Source organism: Colias eurytheme, chromosome 6, assembly GCF_061535395.1.
Source record: "Colias eurytheme isolate Ceu_HAF_F1 chromosome 6, ilColEury1 Martin Lab GWU primary, whole genome shotgun sequence".
Taxonomy (NCBI): domain Eukaryota; kingdom Metazoa; phylum Arthropoda; class Insecta; order Lepidoptera; family Pieridae; genus Colias; species Colias eurytheme.
Window position 1 is genome coordinate 8,678,235 of NC_142985.1, and position 18,999 is coordinate 8,697,233.

At 33.0% G+C, this 18,999-nt stretch overlaps 2 protein-coding genes across 2 annotated transcripts; one reads left to right on the forward strand and one right to left on the reverse strand.

Annotated features, from left to right (window-relative positions):
• The first annotated feature begins 1,809 nt into the window (after positions 1–1,809).
• Positions 1,810–3,809, forward strand: Polr2K (DNA-directed RNA polymerases I, II, and III subunit Rpb12). The gene is made up of 3 exons (XM_090102981.1): positions 1,810–1,986; positions 2,329–2,421; positions 3,670–3,809. Exons 1-3 carry the CDS (start codon positions 1,926–1,928, stop codon positions 3,690–3,692), a joined length of 177 nt encoding a protein of 58 aa, XP_089959107.1. The 5' UTR covers positions 1,810–1,925; the 3' UTR covers positions 3,693–3,809.
• On the reverse strand, positions 3,721–17,012 carry shn (zinc finger protein schnurri). The gene is made up of 6 exons (XM_090102980.1): positions 16,480–17,012; positions 11,495–14,748; positions 11,245–11,412; positions 10,760–11,010; positions 7,994–8,193; positions 3,721–7,706 (listed from the first exon to the last, which is right to left on the reverse strand). Exons 2-6 carry the CDS (start codon positions 14,726–14,728, stop codon positions 6,046–6,048), a joined length of 5,514 nt encoding a protein of 1,837 aa, XP_089959106.1. The 5' UTR covers positions 14,729–14,748; positions 16,480–17,012; the 3' UTR covers positions 3,721–6,045.
• Between the last annotated feature and the right edge of the window lie 1,987 nt (positions 17,013–18,999).

An 18,999-nucleotide genomic window follows, 5' to 3' on the forward strand; every position in this document is an offset into this window, starting at 1 on the left:
GATCAAGGGTAGATAAAACTTAGATGATCTAGAAAATAACGTAAATTCACTGATTTATAATACAATTAGCCAAAAATTGATCAAAATCACTAACCTGTGAAATGACAAATTTCTATCTTCGACGGATTTCACATAACTACGGCTTTTACAGCCGTAAGCAACACAAGCCATGTTATCTTTAGTCAATTATCTTTTCATAAAATAACAAATTAAACTAAAACACTCGTTTTTCACTTCAAAAAAAATAATTAAAATAACCAAGCGATGATCACCAGACTGGTGATCAAAACAAATTGAAATGGCTACATGTCATTTCAAACTGTCGAACTGACATATATCTGTCCTCTTTTTTCGCATGACATTTTGCCATAAGCTAAAAAGGCCAAACTAGTGCGTTATTGTTCAATTAATTGTTACTTCTCCAGGCTAGTTAATTGCTCCGAGTCGCTATTAGTGGAATCCCACAATCTTTAATGTTTATTGCTGAATGCATTTTAAAACTTAGTTTCCCAGTAATTGTGGATAGTAGAATATATGCGTGTTCAGAGGGGGGGAGGAAGTGTCACGTGACACGTCCCATCACCCCCGAAAATCTAGATCCCAAAAGCTTCGTGGTCTGCGCCCTTTTTATATAAAGTTATAAAATGGTCCTTTAACAGATTCTAATATCATCTTGCTCTACCGAGAGTTCGAAAGAAATTTCATGATACTTCTCAAGAACTTTATGAAATCAATCAGTTTCAATTATATTTCAACCTGGGCTATTACTCACTGATTAAAAAACAAAATTTCTTATTTGTTTATCACGATATAATATTGCAAAGTCTAAGTTTAGTTTCTTTTTAGTTTATATATTTGATAGTCAACTGTGAATGGGAATTTTACCTACGGTAATTTCATAATATAGGTAAACCAGAATCTGATGGCAAATTGGGAAATCAAAATTTTGAGTGAGCAACCCTAGGGAAAATGGACTGAACGATCTTGATACTGCTTATTTTTTATTTTGTCCTCAACATCATTAGTCATATTACATAAGTGAACAATACTGTACTTAATAATGAGATATCAACTTAATATTATGTAGGTACATACTTACATGTATAATATACATATTACTTTTATCTATGTAATACATACTATTATTTACACATACCTATATTTGTATATTCATTATCATTATGCCATGTAAAAATATGGATGTAATGAATAATGATAATGTAGATCAAAACTAGATTGCTAATAATTTTTTATTAAATAAAATAAAAATAAAATAAAACTATGTTTATTTTCGTAAGTATTAAAGATACACACATTATAAAATTGACTTGGACAGCTTGGGCTTGACGAATAGCCGTATTGGAAACTCCTGTAATAAGTTTTCATAAAATTATATTGTAAGTAATCAACAAACAATATTATAGTTACCTACTTATAATACTTTTTGTTTTAAGTATCAAAACGGGTAAGTCCAACTTACCAATAAAATATTCAAAATTCAAAATTGTGATGTGTTTGACCCTTCTTCATCGAATGTTTTTCTATACACATTATAAACAACACCTCTTGCTTGTGATCGCAGCGGCTTTTTCGACATTTTCGAAGATTTTTTAGACAAAATCCTAAAAATGATTCATCAATTGCAAAGAAGACAAATAATTTGACAACCAATTTGATAGTTGTCAAATAAAATTGCCATATGAAAATCTTTTATTTAGTAAATATAAATATGCCATCAGATTCTGGTAGACCTATACCGCTGTGTGTTCCATTGACAACCATTAAACTATTTTTAATTTTACTCTGTGATGACAGCTGTCAAATATGGTTATTTAGCGGTTATATTTTTATTGTGTGTGCTTTCTGTTATGTATGTGTTTCGCACATTAACTTTCACGTTTTATTAAATTTATCAACTATTTATAATGGCGGATACCAATAAGGAAACGTCTGCAACTAAGGCCCCCATGATATACGTGTGTGGAGGTAAATTTTACTATTAATAATTTATAATGAACTAGGTTTCCGCCCGCGGCTTCGCCCGCGCAGTCAGAGAAAAACCCACATAGTTCTCGTTCCCGTGGGATTTCCGGGATTGCGTCATTTTCCCGGGATAAAAAGTAGCCTATGTCCTTTCTCGGGTATCAAAATATCTCCATACCTAATTTCATGAAAATTGGTTCAGTCGTTTAGGCGTGATTGAGTAACAGACAGACAGACAGGGTTACTTTCGCATTTATAATATTTAATATTAGTATTAGTATGGATTAATAATGTTAGAACTACATACTTTTGTCAAGTAAAATTAATTTATCTATGTTATTGCAGAATGCCACAGAGAAAACGAAATTAAACCAAGAGATCCAATCAGATGTCGAGAATGTGGTTACCGAATTATGTATAAGAAAAGAACAAAAAGATGTATCCTTTTTAAAACAACTTCAACCATATGACCCTGAATTTGGCAGACAGCAGACAAAATGTAATTTCAGATTGGGATATCTCTAAGCGAAATTAAGTTTTACATGTTTACCAAATTGGAAATTATTTGTCGTTGATTTACCTACAGGTGATAATAAAGTAAATTTTATTTTTTTTTTTTTTTTAATAAAAAATAAAATTTTGGGAAGCTCTCACCGTGTTCCCAATTGCTTTATAAATCTGAAACTTTCAAATTTAGTTTATTTTGGATTCTGAAAAGGTGATATCAGTTAGTTTGTTCATTTCGGCTTGGAATATTCTGGGACGTGTATCTACCAGAAAAATTAATTTTTAGTGGAAAAAAGAAAAGTCATATTTTCGTCTTTAAAAAATCTAAAGGTGATATTTTTTTAATTTTAAATTTGTCAGTCGGATCATAAGATATCCTAATTTTTAAATTTTGATGCCGGATATCAAAGTGAAAATTAATAAAAATCAAAAGCAAAAAAATGTCATGTCTTCATTTTTAGTAAATCTACAGATGATATATCTCGGATTTTATATATTCTTGTTTATTTGTTGTATATCCTCATCTTTCGATTTTTTATCCGAAATGGAATATCAGGCATGAATTACTATTTTTTTTTATTAAATAAAGAAGAACATATTATCAAGGCAATTCAACTGTTAATATCCAGCCCATAATAAGAGTAAATTATGGAATAAAATATTTTCAGTCTTTGTATCATAGCCCGGTCAAATTAGACCTTTGCAATAATATTGCTATTCCTACAGAGGCAAATTTTTGGTGGAGAAATTTTCGGATAAAAAATCGAAAGATGAGGATATACAACAAATAAACAAGAATATATTAAATCTGAGATTTATCATCTGTAGATTTACAAAACATTTATATTACCTATGTGATAATATAAAAAAAGCTTATGTCCCAGAAATATAGATATAGAATCACTTACATGTGAACAAAGTCTTAGGCCATTCTCACATTACGATACGCACAGGTGATTCTTCTTTTATCTTTTAAGTAAGTATATCTTAGTAGATTTTGTTATGAGGAAAAATTCAAATGTCATCTTTGATTGTATTAATTAATGATAAAACATTCTTAATTCTTATTTTTCTTCATATATTATTTAATTTAGTTGTTTTTATCCATTTCCTTTTATTTTTTTTCCTTAGGTTGCTTTCATAAATTGTGACAAAATAATTTCCTGAACAGTATTTCAGTGGTTGTGTTTGATGCGCGATGAAGAGGACAATAAATAAGTAGAGGTTAAATATAATTTTACATTTACTTTAATCTTACCTTTATAAAATATCCATTCATTAAATGTATAATAAACAATAAATGGGTAAATATTTGACAAGTTTGTATTAATTCAATACATTCACCTAAAGTTCACAATTTTCTTTTTTTATTATTCAAAATTATAAGTTTAAAGTCTTCATAACAATTGGATAATATAATATAGTTACCCCATGTTGGTAGTATTTAAAGTGGTACTGTTGTAACTACATAGATTGAACACAATTTACTCGATATAAAGCATTTACACCTTCTAATTAGGAATATTTTCACACAACATTTTAATTTTTATTAATAAATTCCTTAACTTTATTTTAAAAAGCATATTTGTCACCTTGACTTATTATTACGTAAAAGTTATCACATTGAATAAAATACAAGTTAAGAAATAAGAATCTTAACACACTCATAACTATTTTGATTATTCTTTGATATTACAAAATATATTTTATCAAATTGGATGTTTATCAAAATAGGCCCTTTATTATATAATATTTTTTTGTCAGGAAGACAATTTATAACTTAAATTTTTAGATGCCATGTCAATATTATAAATTTTTATTTACATTCTATATCAAGACGACTAAATGATGTACTGATAGAGGGCATGAGTAAAATATTCACATTGTGTATCGGTATACATTGGATACAAATACATTGATAGATTTTTGTTTCTGATTATAAATATAATATAGAAGCTATGTATTGCCCATTTACTGGGTTTAGGGTCATGTATTTTTGCCCCATTTTATAACAAGTAAACAATCAACTTACAAGTTATTTTGGGGCGATACAGAAGCTAATTTACAAATTCAATCGGAAAATTACTAAAATCATTCCTTTGTTTTATTTTATTTTAATAGTTTTTATCCTTAGCATGATTGCATTTTGACATAACTTCCGAGAAAAAAGTCAATATCCAACTATGCATAACTAAAACAAATAATTTTCATTATCTAATAAACCGAGGAAATTAGTAAAATTAGCGGAAACAAATCGTGTAGTTTTGAAAATCGCTACAGTTATTCCTTGACGGGTCCAGATGATCATATCAAAGTCCTCGAGGTTGGGGGCCGAGCTGGCGGTGTAGGGGGGTTAGAAGGACCCTTTTTAGATTTTTGCTTGCTATGATCATCTGGACATGTCAAGGAATAACTGTAGCGATTTTCAAAACTACACGAATTATTCCTGCTAATGGTCAATTCGGCTCGGTCGGCTTAATTTTCTCGGGCTTTATAAGAAACAAGGCATTAACAACTTTTGGCTGAATAAACATAAAAGTTATAGACAATTTTTGAAAAAAGAGTTTTAAATCTTCACCCTCGTTTTCATGGTTAACATCTGTTTACCAACAAATTCATTGACAAAGTTCAGCACATTGGCAAAGTTTCGCAAAAACATTAAACAATGTCAATCAGCTTTTGATAAACAAATTTTCTCCATGATTATATTGATGGCTACGAATAATTATAGTAATTTTATAGGAAATTAAATATGAATACAAATATCCCTAAGATATAATAAGCTTCTTCTCTTGCTTACTCTATAAAATATCTAAATAATTAATAAACACCTGTACAGATCGACTTATAAACACGCAAGTCAAATATTCACCCAAATGATGAAGAGTAACTAGTAATAAATCAAATATCTAGCACAAAATCTATTTTCGATATGGAAGACTTTATAAGTTTTAAAAGGTTTTGACTACGTTTCGTTTATGGATGTTGATATGCCAATTTTTACATTTAAAGATATAAAGGATTTGGAAGTAGATATTTATCATTGTAAATACATCATAGTATATATTTTATAAAAATACATACAAAAGTGTTTCAATAACGGTCTTATCAAGTTTACTACAAGTTTTTAAAATTTGTAATATGTCTCATTGATATTTCAAGCTTTCTTGACTTAAGAATATGGACCACAAAATCTATATAGATAACATTTAAAAGACGAAGCTACAGGATGCTCCTATCATAAAACGAAAAACATTAACAAATTCACTCCTTACTTAATCCTTATCTTATCAGCTATTTATAACAGATACATATATAATATATAAGCTTATGCTGGAAGCAAGTATAACAATTTTATATTTATAATCAATATGAGTTATTTACAAGTCCCTTCACTTTGCTGAAATAAAATACAGGATTGTATATTATAATTAAAGCGCTTCATTTTGTTTTTCACACATCTCTGAGTCTTAAGCAAGGAATAATAATTACACCTTAAAATAACCATAAAAACAAAATTGCACATAAAATATTCTACTTAGAAACATTTTGGCACTAATTATCTGTGGCACTAAAAGTATTTCGTTCAGTTTCCTGACAATCACTATTTTCAATAGTTTTCATCTCACTATCATTCTCATTTTCACATGACTTTTCTGAAGCTACTGCAACTTCCTCTTCTTCAGAAGACTCCCTGCCTGCAGGAGGTATGGGTACCCCAGAAGCGCTCGGTTCCCGGTATTCTAAACGCGTTGGATCTTTTTCGTGAAGTTTACGAGCTAGAGTTTGTAAACTAGCCAATGAACTTGCACAATCTGTCGTGTCAATATCAGTCAGGCTAAGACCCGCGCGTTCTATCTCCGTAAAAGTTCCAAATGGTAATTTAAATAAACATTCCAAACGCATTACGTGCATTTTGCTACGCAAATGTTTTGCCAGATGTCCGTGAATTCTAAAAGCTATGTTGCAATCAGAGCATCGGAAAGGCCTAGGATTAAAAGATGTCGCAGCTCCGAATGTTGATGTCATCGAAACTTTATTGTGATGCGAACCGGAACGTTCATGTTTCTGTAAATGACCCTTTGTGCGGAAACTTACAGCGCATACGCTACACCTAAAAGGTCGTTCCATATAATGGATATTTAGATGCAACTTTAGTTGCGATGGTTTTGTGAATGTTTTATTACAAAAATCACACACTCTACGACCATCATCCATTAATTTTCCAGGGGAATAGGGAATCGTAGAATCATAATCTTTATCTTTATTTACTTTAAACGCTACTCCGCCAATTACAATTTTTGGAGCTATGGAATCGTCTAGGGGTAATTTTGCAACTTCACCTTCCGACATATTATCTTCTATTTTTGTTTTCTCTTCAATACATACTTTACTACCATTGCTGTCATCACTTGAGGTCTCATGAATACCTGATTCATCCAGTGTTTTCATGAGACTTATCCTAGCATGTTTTAAATATTCAGAAACAACTTGTTTGGCATTTTCCGGGTTAGAATTGCTAGGTGTACGAGCTCTTTTGGTTTCAATGGAACCATTTATAGTCACTTGACATTCACTACTCGGGGTTATATTTTCTTCTTTAGCTACAGAAGTAGAGATGGATTCATTTCTGTTTATATGAAGAACCAATGTAGTACTTTTACTAGAAATGGGCTCTATCTTGTTCTTTTGTTCCTTTACTTCATCTCGTTCGGGAACTGAAGATTTTTCCAATTCGATTTTTTTAACTTTACTTATATTACTTGTTAGTTGACTTTGTTTTATTTTCGAATCTAAGAGGGCCATTTCTGTTAAGTATGTATGTAGCATAGGTTCTCCGTTCACCCACTGAGTTTGGTGTTGAGGTAATTTTGCTGTATTAGAAGCTAAAGATGCTAAAACACTAGATTCTCTAGCGGTCGGAATTTCCGGCAAATTCGTAGGCGTATTTAAATCACTTTTACTAAGATCCATTGGCTCATTATTGTCCATCTCCATTCGAGTATCGATTGTTAAACTCTTGGAGACTTGTAATTTTTCTGTGCTGTAGTCCAGTGTCATACTATCCGAGATAATAGGTGTATATGGATAAGTAGACGGCCTGGCACTGGTTATTAATCCGGGAGTTGTTGTTGTCGCAGGTCTATTGCCTCCCAATGACAACAGACAATGCGCAGCCTCATGTTCAGGTAATCGAGATTTACAAAACTCGGTATCTGAAATGAAGATTAAATATAAGTATTGTACGAAAAGATCCTTTTAAAATGATATTTATAAGTACAGCAAAGAATTGTTAACTTTTAAATAGAATGTTGACATTTCAACAATAGAAAATCCAAATTATTTTAAAGAATTTTTAAAATTATTTTAAAGAAAAGTAATTTCTTATTATGAAATGATACATGTATTAAATTATGTGTATTGTAATTAAATTTTTACATGAATATACTGTAACATTGTTTACGTTAATTTATTTTCTAGTGTTCAATGTAAGTTGACATACCACTTGATTCCGTTTCGCCTTCGTTTCCATCGTCGCCATCAGAATCAGTCTCATCGTCGGTTTCTTCGGGACATGGTGTCATTTCTACACCTTCTGGGTTAGAGTCATTACCTTCATTGGGATTTATCCCCAACTCACAACATTTCTTATAATGCGCTTTACTTTTCATATGTTTTGTTAAATTCCCTTTTGTTTTAAAACTGAAATTTATAATATTAAGTTTAATAATTTAATACTAGGAATTAGGGATGTAACGATACCGATACCGATACCGATATATCGGCCGATATATCGGTATCGCCGATAATAAATCAACCGATACCGATATTTTTTTATTAAATTCTTTCTTTTTCTTTTATGTTTTTGCATTGTATTCATTCATATTGTTTTATTTCTGTTTCTGTAATAGTGTTAAGGAAGAGCGGAACCTCCTGACACAAGCATTTTATTTGCTTACTAGGAGTGTTCCAATCACAAATTTGTTTATGTAAAGGAAAGAAATAAATAATTTTGAATTTTTTTAATTTTTAACGTGATAACGTTTTTAAAATCGTTTTAGTCGGGTGACATGTTCATAAACTTGTGTCACACCAAAACCTCACGAGCGCGATCGCAGGTATAACGAGAGAGAGACGGACCGATCTCCCGTTTCATCTCGAGCGCTGCCACTGCATTATGTTATCACGTAAACATCTCGATCGTAAACCTACTTTACAAACAACCAATTTTTTTGATATCAAATAATTCAAAAACCCGCGCCCAATGAACGATGCGGGAGGCCGCCCGCGCGTGCGCACTTTGTTTTCTGAAAAAACTCTACCAATAGTAAACTTTTATTAGGTACTGATTGTATGTGTATTACTTAAAGTTTAACTGACTTCGTAAAATAATAATACTAAAATAAATGGTTTTGTTGTTTTTTGATTTGGCATTTTTATGTAAAAGAATACGATTAACAGTTGTCTCTGTTAAATGTTGGTAACTTTTTATGCATAATTCACTATTTATTTTTCTACCAAGCCATCGATATCGGTATCGGTATCGGTATCGCCGATACATTACTACAAATATCGGTATCGGTATCGTATCGGCAAAATCATGTATCGTTACATCCCTACTAGGAATAGTAATTAATCCGTAGTTAAGGGGTTAGGGGAGGCTCCTAACATAATTTCTGGCACTGAGAGACCGGTTAGACCGCTACGCGGTGCTAGACGCTAACACATCCGTAATAAAGTTTAATATCGCGTGCGCTCTTTGATCGCGTTCGAGCTCGAAACTAAATCTCGCAAGTCTCAATTCTCTTATTTCGTTTATAAATAAAGTAATAATTGATCTAGAGAAAACATATCTTGAGATTGGATAGTAAACTATATTTTCTTAATGTTAACATTTATTTTAGACATAAAGTCAAAGTAAATCTTAAAAAAAATGTAATTATCACTACATAGTATAAAACAAAGTCGCATTCTCTGTCCCTATTTCCCTATGTCCCTATGTCCCTATGTCCCTTTGTACGCTTAGATCTTTGAAACTACGCAACGGATTTTGATGCGGTTTTTTTTAATAAATAGAGTGATTCAAGAGGAAGGTTTATATGTATAATAAAATCCATTAAATAGTGGAGAAGTACTGTTATTTTTGAGGTTTCTAATGTGATGTCGTAAATAATTACATTTCTTCCGCTTACATTGCAAACGCAGGCTGAACCCTACGAGTTTTATCAAAATAATGTACTAAGTATTGTACACATTGAAAAGGTCTACAGAAAAGTCCGCGATGGCATATGTCTATCTCTTATGGATAACCCACAATAACTTTTTTTTGTCATTTACTTTTTACGACAAATAATGGCTAATTTTCGAAGCGATTTTAACCAATACAGCATTAATCCTTAACCATTTAAATACCTTGAATACATTGTTCATTTAATATAGATCTATATGGCCCTTTACACCGTATGATTTAACTAAATATTTTCGAAGATATTACAGATTTAAAAATTGCGGGACGTACCGTTTGCGGCGTTACCGGCCGGCCGGGCCGCTATGTTTTTATATTGTACAACGTTAAAAGTTTTTCTGTAGTGTATTTAGTATCAGCATTGCACCCGTGCGAAGCCGGGGCGGGTCGCTAGTCTTATATATAAAAATGAATCGCAAAATGTGTTGGTAAGCGCATAACTCGAGAACGGCTGAACCGATTTCGATAATTCTTTTTTTATTATATTCCTTGAAGTACGAGGATGGTTCTTATGTAGAGAAAACGTAAATATTATGTACAACGGGCGAAGCCGGGGCGGACCGCTAGTACTTTAATAAGGCATAATTTTTAAAAATACAAATGAATCGAGTGAAATGTTACAATTACGTAATTGTTTTGTACATGGAAAGAAAAAGACCCAATAAATCATATAGGTACTAAAGTTCCATTTTGATTGTATGTGTGACTGTTTCAGAATATTAATGCAAATTCACATAAAATTTAGGGAGTCTCCTTAACTCGAACTTACAGTAATGTAGTACTTATCGGTTTATAATATATCAGCATTCCGATTTTACCTCACCAGTTGTTTTATAAATATAAGAATAGTATGAGATTATACTGATTTAATCTGTTTTATAAAAAAATTTGCTCATTAACATTATTCCTTGTAATTATAATTGAAGGAACTAAGATTATACAGCTCATGCTATCATTAAATATTTATCGAGCGAAAAACGACATACTTAAACATAATTAACAGATTATAAAAAAAAATCTTACCTAAATGCGCAATGTACACATGTATACGGCCTTACGTCGGTATGAGTGCGAATATGTTTTTTCAACATCGACGGTTTTTTACAACGTATTCCACATTCTGAACACACATAGCGCCCTCTTCCGCGACCCCGGACGTACGTGTATTCTTCATTGCTTTCAAAACCTCCAGTTAGTTCTTTTTTTGTTGTCATAGAACAATCCATTGAATTTATTTTATTATCTTCTCTTTTTGTATCAATTGCCATCATTGCCTGGAATTTAAGACGAAAATCTTTAATGTACAATTTAAATTATAAAATACTTTTTGTACTTGATTCGAATATCCAAAGTATCAATACCAATACGATAACATAGTTGCAATTATATAACTAGCTTTCGCTGATTTAGGCACCAATAGTATCGCTTTGTTACATAAATAAAGCCATAATAACTTGTAATTGCACAACTACGCAAATCATCATACTGTCATAATATGCAAAACATACCTGTTTATTGTCCTTCAAATTTTTATTCCATTGTGATGAATGAGTCAATATGAGATCCTGTTTAATCACAGCGACAGCCACGTTTTGCGGTCGATGACGTGAGTCATATAAAGACATAGCAGACGATGCTGACAATCCCAATGGGTCTGGCGTCAACTCAGATAATAACTGTAAACATTCAATCATTGAAATAAATCATTACCTCAATTTGAACAAATACTATCGTTAATTGCAAGACAATAATAATTACCTGCCAATTACTATACATCGAGAGAAAATGTTGATTCGGGACGTAGGTTGGTTGTGGCCGATTTATTGTGCAATAGAATACTTTAGTTGAACATTTAAGTCCTAAGTAAGTATATGCATTGCCATTTAAATAAAGCTGTCCGTATGCTTTAGCAGGACGCGGTGTTTCTGGTGAAACTAGTGGCATGGTGTTAGCATTAGGAGTTATACCATGGTGCCTTTTGGGTGTAAATGTACCCGGTTTTAATGGTAGAGTAGATGGTCTTAAAAATTTTGGTTTTCTATCTTCAGATGCCGATGAGGCAGTTAAATTCTTTTGGAAATAAGATGTTTCTGACCTCTCATTGTGTAAAGACACAGCTGAAGTATCTTGGGCATTTGTATTTCTTTGTACTTCAGATGAGCTTTGGATTTGATTATTGTATATTTCCGCCTTTGTGATTATATTTTCGAAATTAAAAGGTTTAATTTCATTATCTGAATATTTTTCGACAATTTTGTTTGAATTACTATATTCTTTGCTCTTACTTTTATTCAATAAATAATTACTATTCTCTTTAAGAACTGGTATTCTACTTCCATCAGCACTACGTTTTAGGGGATTATCTTGTTTTGTAATTGTGGTTCTTACATTAGGGGAAAAATTTCTTGAAGTAATTATGGGCTCATCAACATTTTTTACAGTAATTATTGGCACGCTATTTATAGTTTGCATTTCAATGTTTATGGTATCTTTATGATCATATTTAACTGTATCAGGCATTGACAATCGAAGTTTCGAATTCCTCGAACTAAATCCTTTATCATAATTAACAACGCAATTCTTATTTGTAACAGGGCTTTGTGTAATGTCTTGAACTCCGTCCATAGATTTTAGGGTACCCTTGAAGATATCATTGCCTTTATGCTGTGCATTTGGGGTTCCTACAAAGATACCAGTTGTATTTGGCCCTGGTATTCCGGGCACGTGTGGAATAAGTTTTCCTCCATGCAAAATAGTTGTTGCACCATTAGGCGAGGATGAAGGGCTTAGGGGGGGTAATGTCAATGGATTATAAGCTGTAATTGCGCTGAGCGGTGGGAACTGAAAATGGCTTATGTCGTGCATATTTAATATACCACTTTGCATACTCGGCGTAGATACTGAAATTCTTGGTGTTTGGGGAGTACTCATATTTTCCTTAGGTGTCGGTGGATTATGAACTATAGTCCCGCCTGAATGTAAACCCGATCTAACAACAACACTGCTGGCTTCTGAGTCGCTTGCAAACTTAGATGGAGAAAGATTTTGTTGGATCATTATTGGTGATAATTGATTCTTACTAGGTTCTATTCGTAAGGTCGTCGTGCTTCCGGAATGATCAACAATTTTAACTTCTCCACCAAACATTTGAAGAGAAGTTGAATTGTGCCTCATTTGCATTTCATCGATAGCTCTTAATGTCGCAGTTGTAGAATCAATGCATCTTATTTTAGGTTGTGTATATAAATCCAGAGAACGTGGAGATACATTTTCTATCAGCCGTGGGCTATAAGTATCCGACCTACTATCCAATCTTCTTTTCGGACTGGAGTCTTTACTTCTCATTCTTAGGCTTTCATTTAATCTATTAAATTCAGTGGGTAATCTAGAGTCGACAAGACGTGTATTTCCAAGAAGCGGACCGGGAGATGGTAATGGCGCTATAATGTCACTTTCCGGTTTTATTATAACAAGATTCTCTGGTTTGTTCCTTAAAGGCGGCGATTTAGAAGAAATGGTACATCTTGTAGCTTGGTTGTTTTGATTTTCAGGCAATCTAACATTTATGGAGTTGCTCCTAACATACACGTTTTCTGGCCGTGTATTTTTTAAGTCTTTGTGAGGAATAGAAACGTTATTAGATAAATTTCCTTTGCAGTAATAAAGTCTATGAATCTCCAAATTATCTGCACTTCGGTACATTATCTGACAGAGAGGGCAGATAAACACAGGTCCAATACTATCTTCTATTTCACCCATTAAGGAGTTTATGCCATTCGCTTTTGTTTTTAATAGGAGATCTTTTATAATAGAGCCTTCTGGATTTAGAGGATGCTTGATTTCATCAGTATGTGTAAAACTTTCAGAGTGCGATCTTTTTCTGACTAGACTATCCATTTCATAAGTATTTTTTGTTAAATTTAATGGTGTTATTTCTTGTTTTATTTCTCGTTCGCTATGAAATTGCTTACTTTCTGCTATTTGTTTAATCTTATTATATTTTTTTTGTAAAGGTGTTTCAATAACATCAACAATGGCTTCATTATCTGATATAATTTTTGAGATATGTTCTGTAAGAAAGTCAGCATTTGATGAAATAGTTTTCTTTATCTTATCTTTTTCATCATTTCCTTGATTAAATGCACCGCTGAACTTCGGCTTATAAATTGTTTTTAATTTATTATCACTGTACGTAGAAGAAACACCCATTAAATTACTTAAACCATCGTTGGTCAATTCAGGCGAAGAGAATTCATTATTTCTTGTATTTTCAATACGAATTATTGAAGCATCTGATCCTGTGTCTGAGAGTGATGTAGGTGGGATGGATGTATCACTTTCAGAATCTCCAGATAAATCCTCATCATTTAGGCAATTGGATATATCGGCGCCCTGTAGACGTAAAGCGTGTGTTCTCGATCTTCTGTGTTTATATAAATTTGATTTTGTTTTAAAGGCAAAACCACATGGTACACAAGGATAAGGTCTTTCATTCGTGTGAGCTCTGATATGTTTTTGGAGAACAGAAGGCTTGGCACATGATAATTTACAATACGGGCATATATATCGCCCTGACACTCCACTGCAAGCATCTTTGCTAAAATCATTTTCATAGTTCTCAGTCTTTTTAAAAAATTCCTCTGAATAACTGGTTTTACCAGATACTTGAATATTATTTACATCACTTAACCTACTATTTTCATATTTAAAATTAGTTTGTACATTGTTTTCGACTTTCATAATTTGATTGTCGTATATATCTTTAATTTTTTCAATTTCTGGGTGTGCAGCTGCAATACTTCCATTAGGTATTGAAGTACAGCTAGCTGACTGGATGTTATTGTCCCTTTGGACATTTTCATCGCTTTTTGGTAAGCTTACTGGAAGCACTGAAATGGTCGAAGCCATTTTTTTGAACTTCTTATGGAGATAGCTATGATCATTGTTGTTTGAAAAATTGGAATCAAGACGTTTCTCCTGGGTCAACGGCATCTTAACCGCGACTTGTATACCTGAAAGTTAAAAAAAATGTTTTCGTAAAAGAAATGTTCTACTAAGTCGTAATGATTAATTAATACGTCTCTATGAAACGGAGCAATCTGGTTTTTATTTTATGTGTTAAGTTAGTATAACAATAACCATAAAACGTCGGTTCGAGAATATGTTATGAATCGCTAACTACTATCAAACAAAGTATTTGCGGGGAGGAGCAGACTCAAGGCGCATGTGCCGTGCTGTTGAGTCTATTAGTATACTATGTGACATCATCATGACGTAGGTAGGTACAAACGCGCTAGCGGACGAGGATATCCCCAGTCTTTATAATACGTGTTACGCAAGCCAAGTTTTTGTAATGCCAATTTGGTACTTATTTCGTATTTCTTATTAATAGAAACTTGAAATATAATTGTAAATGTTGTACAGTGTACTATACGTAAATTTTACTTTAACTTTAGGTATGTATTTTCATAATTTAAGACTCAAACATATTTAATAATTTCGTATGTAAGTACATGTAATATGTACATTGATCGACACTATCGCCAATGTTTGGTTCAAATAAGGCATGCAAGTGTAATGCGAACAAGTGCGATGAGAGAATGTTTAAAACAGAAATGTGAGTGTATCTAGACATAAAGTCAATGCATGTAGTAGTGCGAATAGCGACCTCGCTTGCGCTCACTCGTGGCATTTGTGGACGGCTGCGTTACTGCGTTCCAAGAAGGCGTTACAATTTCTGAGAACCGGAGACAAGCAAGCCGCTCCACTAGTTTATAACGAGCGAGCAAATAAGCGCAGTACGCACTACGCACACAGATGTAAATCGGCTGTTTCACCGGGGATCAGTGTACCTACCGAGTATCTAGGTACTTATGTTACTGCTAGGGTGCGTTTTTATTGCAAAGTTGTAAATATAGTGAAGAATGGTATCTTGAATTTATACATTATTTACTACTTCCGTTTATATAACTACTTAAATACGAATTGCATTTATCAGGTATTAAAAACGTAAAACTGGAATTATTAATTATTTAAAAAGCAATCAACATAATAAGAACCAAAACATTAGCAGGGTTGTTAGAAACAAAGGAATCCCAGCGAGCGACCGCTACCCGCCGGCCTGGCGCCAAGCCAGGCGGCCCTGGCGACGCCTGTCCCCTGGTCGCCGCCAGCACGCCGCCGCACTTTACCTATCTCTCACAAAATACTCCTACACTAACTACCATACACGTAAACCTATCTTATCTAAGCTTTGATAACGTTCGGCAATGATGTGTTTTATCTAAAATTGACTTTAGTTTACTAGGAATTAATTTTCATTTCTGCAAATTTTACATTCTAATTGATTGCTTACTCGTTAAATGTCCATTACCTTGCATGATTTATTCATAAAATTCATTACAAATGTGACAATCACGCAGGAACTTGGCTTGCATATTAACAAAAAAATAACCATCGTATTAAAGAGCAATAAAAAATAGAATTAGGTATCTATTCTTATTTTACATTCTATGTTTATTTTCATATGTTTATAATATTATCACAATGTTAGCAAAAATTTATAAGATTACCGGATTTACTATTGGTATTGTGTTAACAAGCAAGTCCTTGACCCATCGATCGACCGACTGTCAGATGAAACAGTATGAACACACGAGTTCAATCTTCCAAAATGTTATTGTAAATGTAGGTGCTCCTCATATAGAGAACAGACAATAATAACATGATAATATAATTCTTACCGGCCGCGGAATTATGAATCAGTCCACCATTATATTATGAATTTGATATCATTTGTTTACGCCTCCTGAACATATGTCAACAAGTCCGATAGGCTGCATTTCACCCGCGCACAAGTGAATCATCGTTAATAATTGCGCGACGATCCACGCCACCACACACACATAAACACACCTTTTATGTTGTCACACGCGTTTAACCCGAGCACGATCGGCTAAACCACTCTCTTTTTCGAATGAAACAATTACTACGTAAAGTACACTCTGTTAGCGAATTATATTTGTGACTATATCGGATGAACGCACATTCCAGAAACGAGCGACGCACGTTACCGCGCCGCAGATGACTGTTCAACTGTTTTTAGTTGTACTTTGTCGTTAGTTCGTTTCGTTCCGTTCGGCTGTACAATCCGTACCCCTCACCGCCCGCACACCTCCACCTCTACGGCTGCGAGTTGCGCCCGTTGTGACTTGTGAGAAGTGATTCATGGCGCGTTGTATCTATCTCATTCCTTCACAACAACCGGATCGGTCGCTCTTTGTAAATTAAAAGTATACGTAATACCTACGTGTTTAACACTACGTTTTTAGAAAATCATTGAAAGTTGCAGTAATATTGTTTATTTGAAAATAAATTAAATAACAATAAACCATCTTGAAGTATAATAATTAAAATTACCTAAGTATAACCACAGTATACTGTATAACACCTAAGTACATATTAACTTAGCTACGCCTTTTTTTTATAGTGGGGAAATCTTCCAAAGATACCCACAGCCCCCGGGGAAGGAGCCGTGGGACGGTGGGTTATGTCGAACTTAGCTACGCCTGTCGCCTACGTGTCAAGTACACGTAAGTTACGATAATTATTATTTGTTTTTTAATTCACACTAAGTTTATATTTTTACGCACTACACATTATAGGTAAATTACATAATAATTTTCGAAAATAAATTATGTATGTAAGTATACCTTACTGTCCCTAACGACACAAGGACATAATATCATATCATAAGATACGTACGTACCTACTAAAACCTATACTTACGAAGTAACTATTCTCTAATCTGTGCCTATACTAACTAGGTATCCGAGTACCCTATACCCAGAGAACAAAAATCACGATGTAAATACAAAATAATTTTTATGCAGCATTGATTTCGTAACGGTTGCGTTCGACTAAAACGGGTATTGGCTTCGTTTGACTTAGTTTATTGAACAATCTCCGCAGTCCGTACTATCATAGTTAATTAATAATAATTGAACATCATTAAAAATTTAAGGGCCAGTCTTAGTCAAATTCAAATTACATTTGAATGTGTGTTCCTAATAAAGTGAGAGAAATGAATTAACTACACTCTGTAAGAAACGTTTTGTAATTACAAACTTTAACCGATATTCGATAGGTATTTTCCTATATTTAACTTATCGCGTGAACTCTCTATCGCCACAGACCTCCTTATCGAATTTCTGTACGAAGTACCATACCTACATACTTATTTCGTTCAAAGACAAATAAGTCTGGTGTCATTTCGATCATTAATCGTGGTGTTTAGTTAATAAACTGTGATAATTCTGTGGAGAAACTCCTCGACACTCATGTCACATTCGAATGTATAAACATTTATTATTTGCAATGATAATTGTAAGCGCTTATCAGAAGTGCGGAGGCGATGACGCACGCGTTTTGCCGATAGCATGCAGTCGCTCGGTTCTTGCTCAGGAAATGAGTGATGATACATTATGAAATAATATTATTTAAACTTAATTTAGAATAACCTGCCCAAGATAAAATTCATGTAGAACATTTTTTTTGGAACACAAATAAATCATTCTAATTCGAAATACACCAGATGTACGATATAAGCATATTTACTTAAATATTTTATCATGTTACCGATCATTACGTGCAAAATGACTCGGCTCTTATTTAATATAACAAATTTCATTTACAAGGCGAACATAAAATAATGATAATAAAATTTGTGTCTCGTTTTACGCGATTTTAATCTTGTTTTTTTTATTTATAAAAATCATGACTTGATTGATTTTGGGAAAATCAATGATTTATTTATTATTATTTATTTACTACCAGTAATCACTGAGTGATTACTGATTAGGCGCATCGTCGTGTCGTGCATATCTCACCGCCTGTTCTTAGAGATTTTTTAAGATGTGTATTTTCTGATTTCTCCAACAAAATCTACTTATTTCAAAATTATATGAAGAGTTTATTTAGGTACTTAACTTACTTACTTATGTTTACCAAGAATATCTGAGGAGTCAATACGTCGCGTTATAGTGTAATATCATTATAATTTATAATATAGTATATACCTATTCTATGTCACTACAGTCTTTAGACAACGATGCCCTCAGATGACCTAGGCGAATTTAATAATGTACACAATGCAAATGGTGTCATACGAAATAAAATCAGGGTCATGTATTCAATATCAGTCAATGTATTGAAAGTATTGAAACCTATCACGCAGCAGTAGCCGTTTCGCTAATGGTATGTTA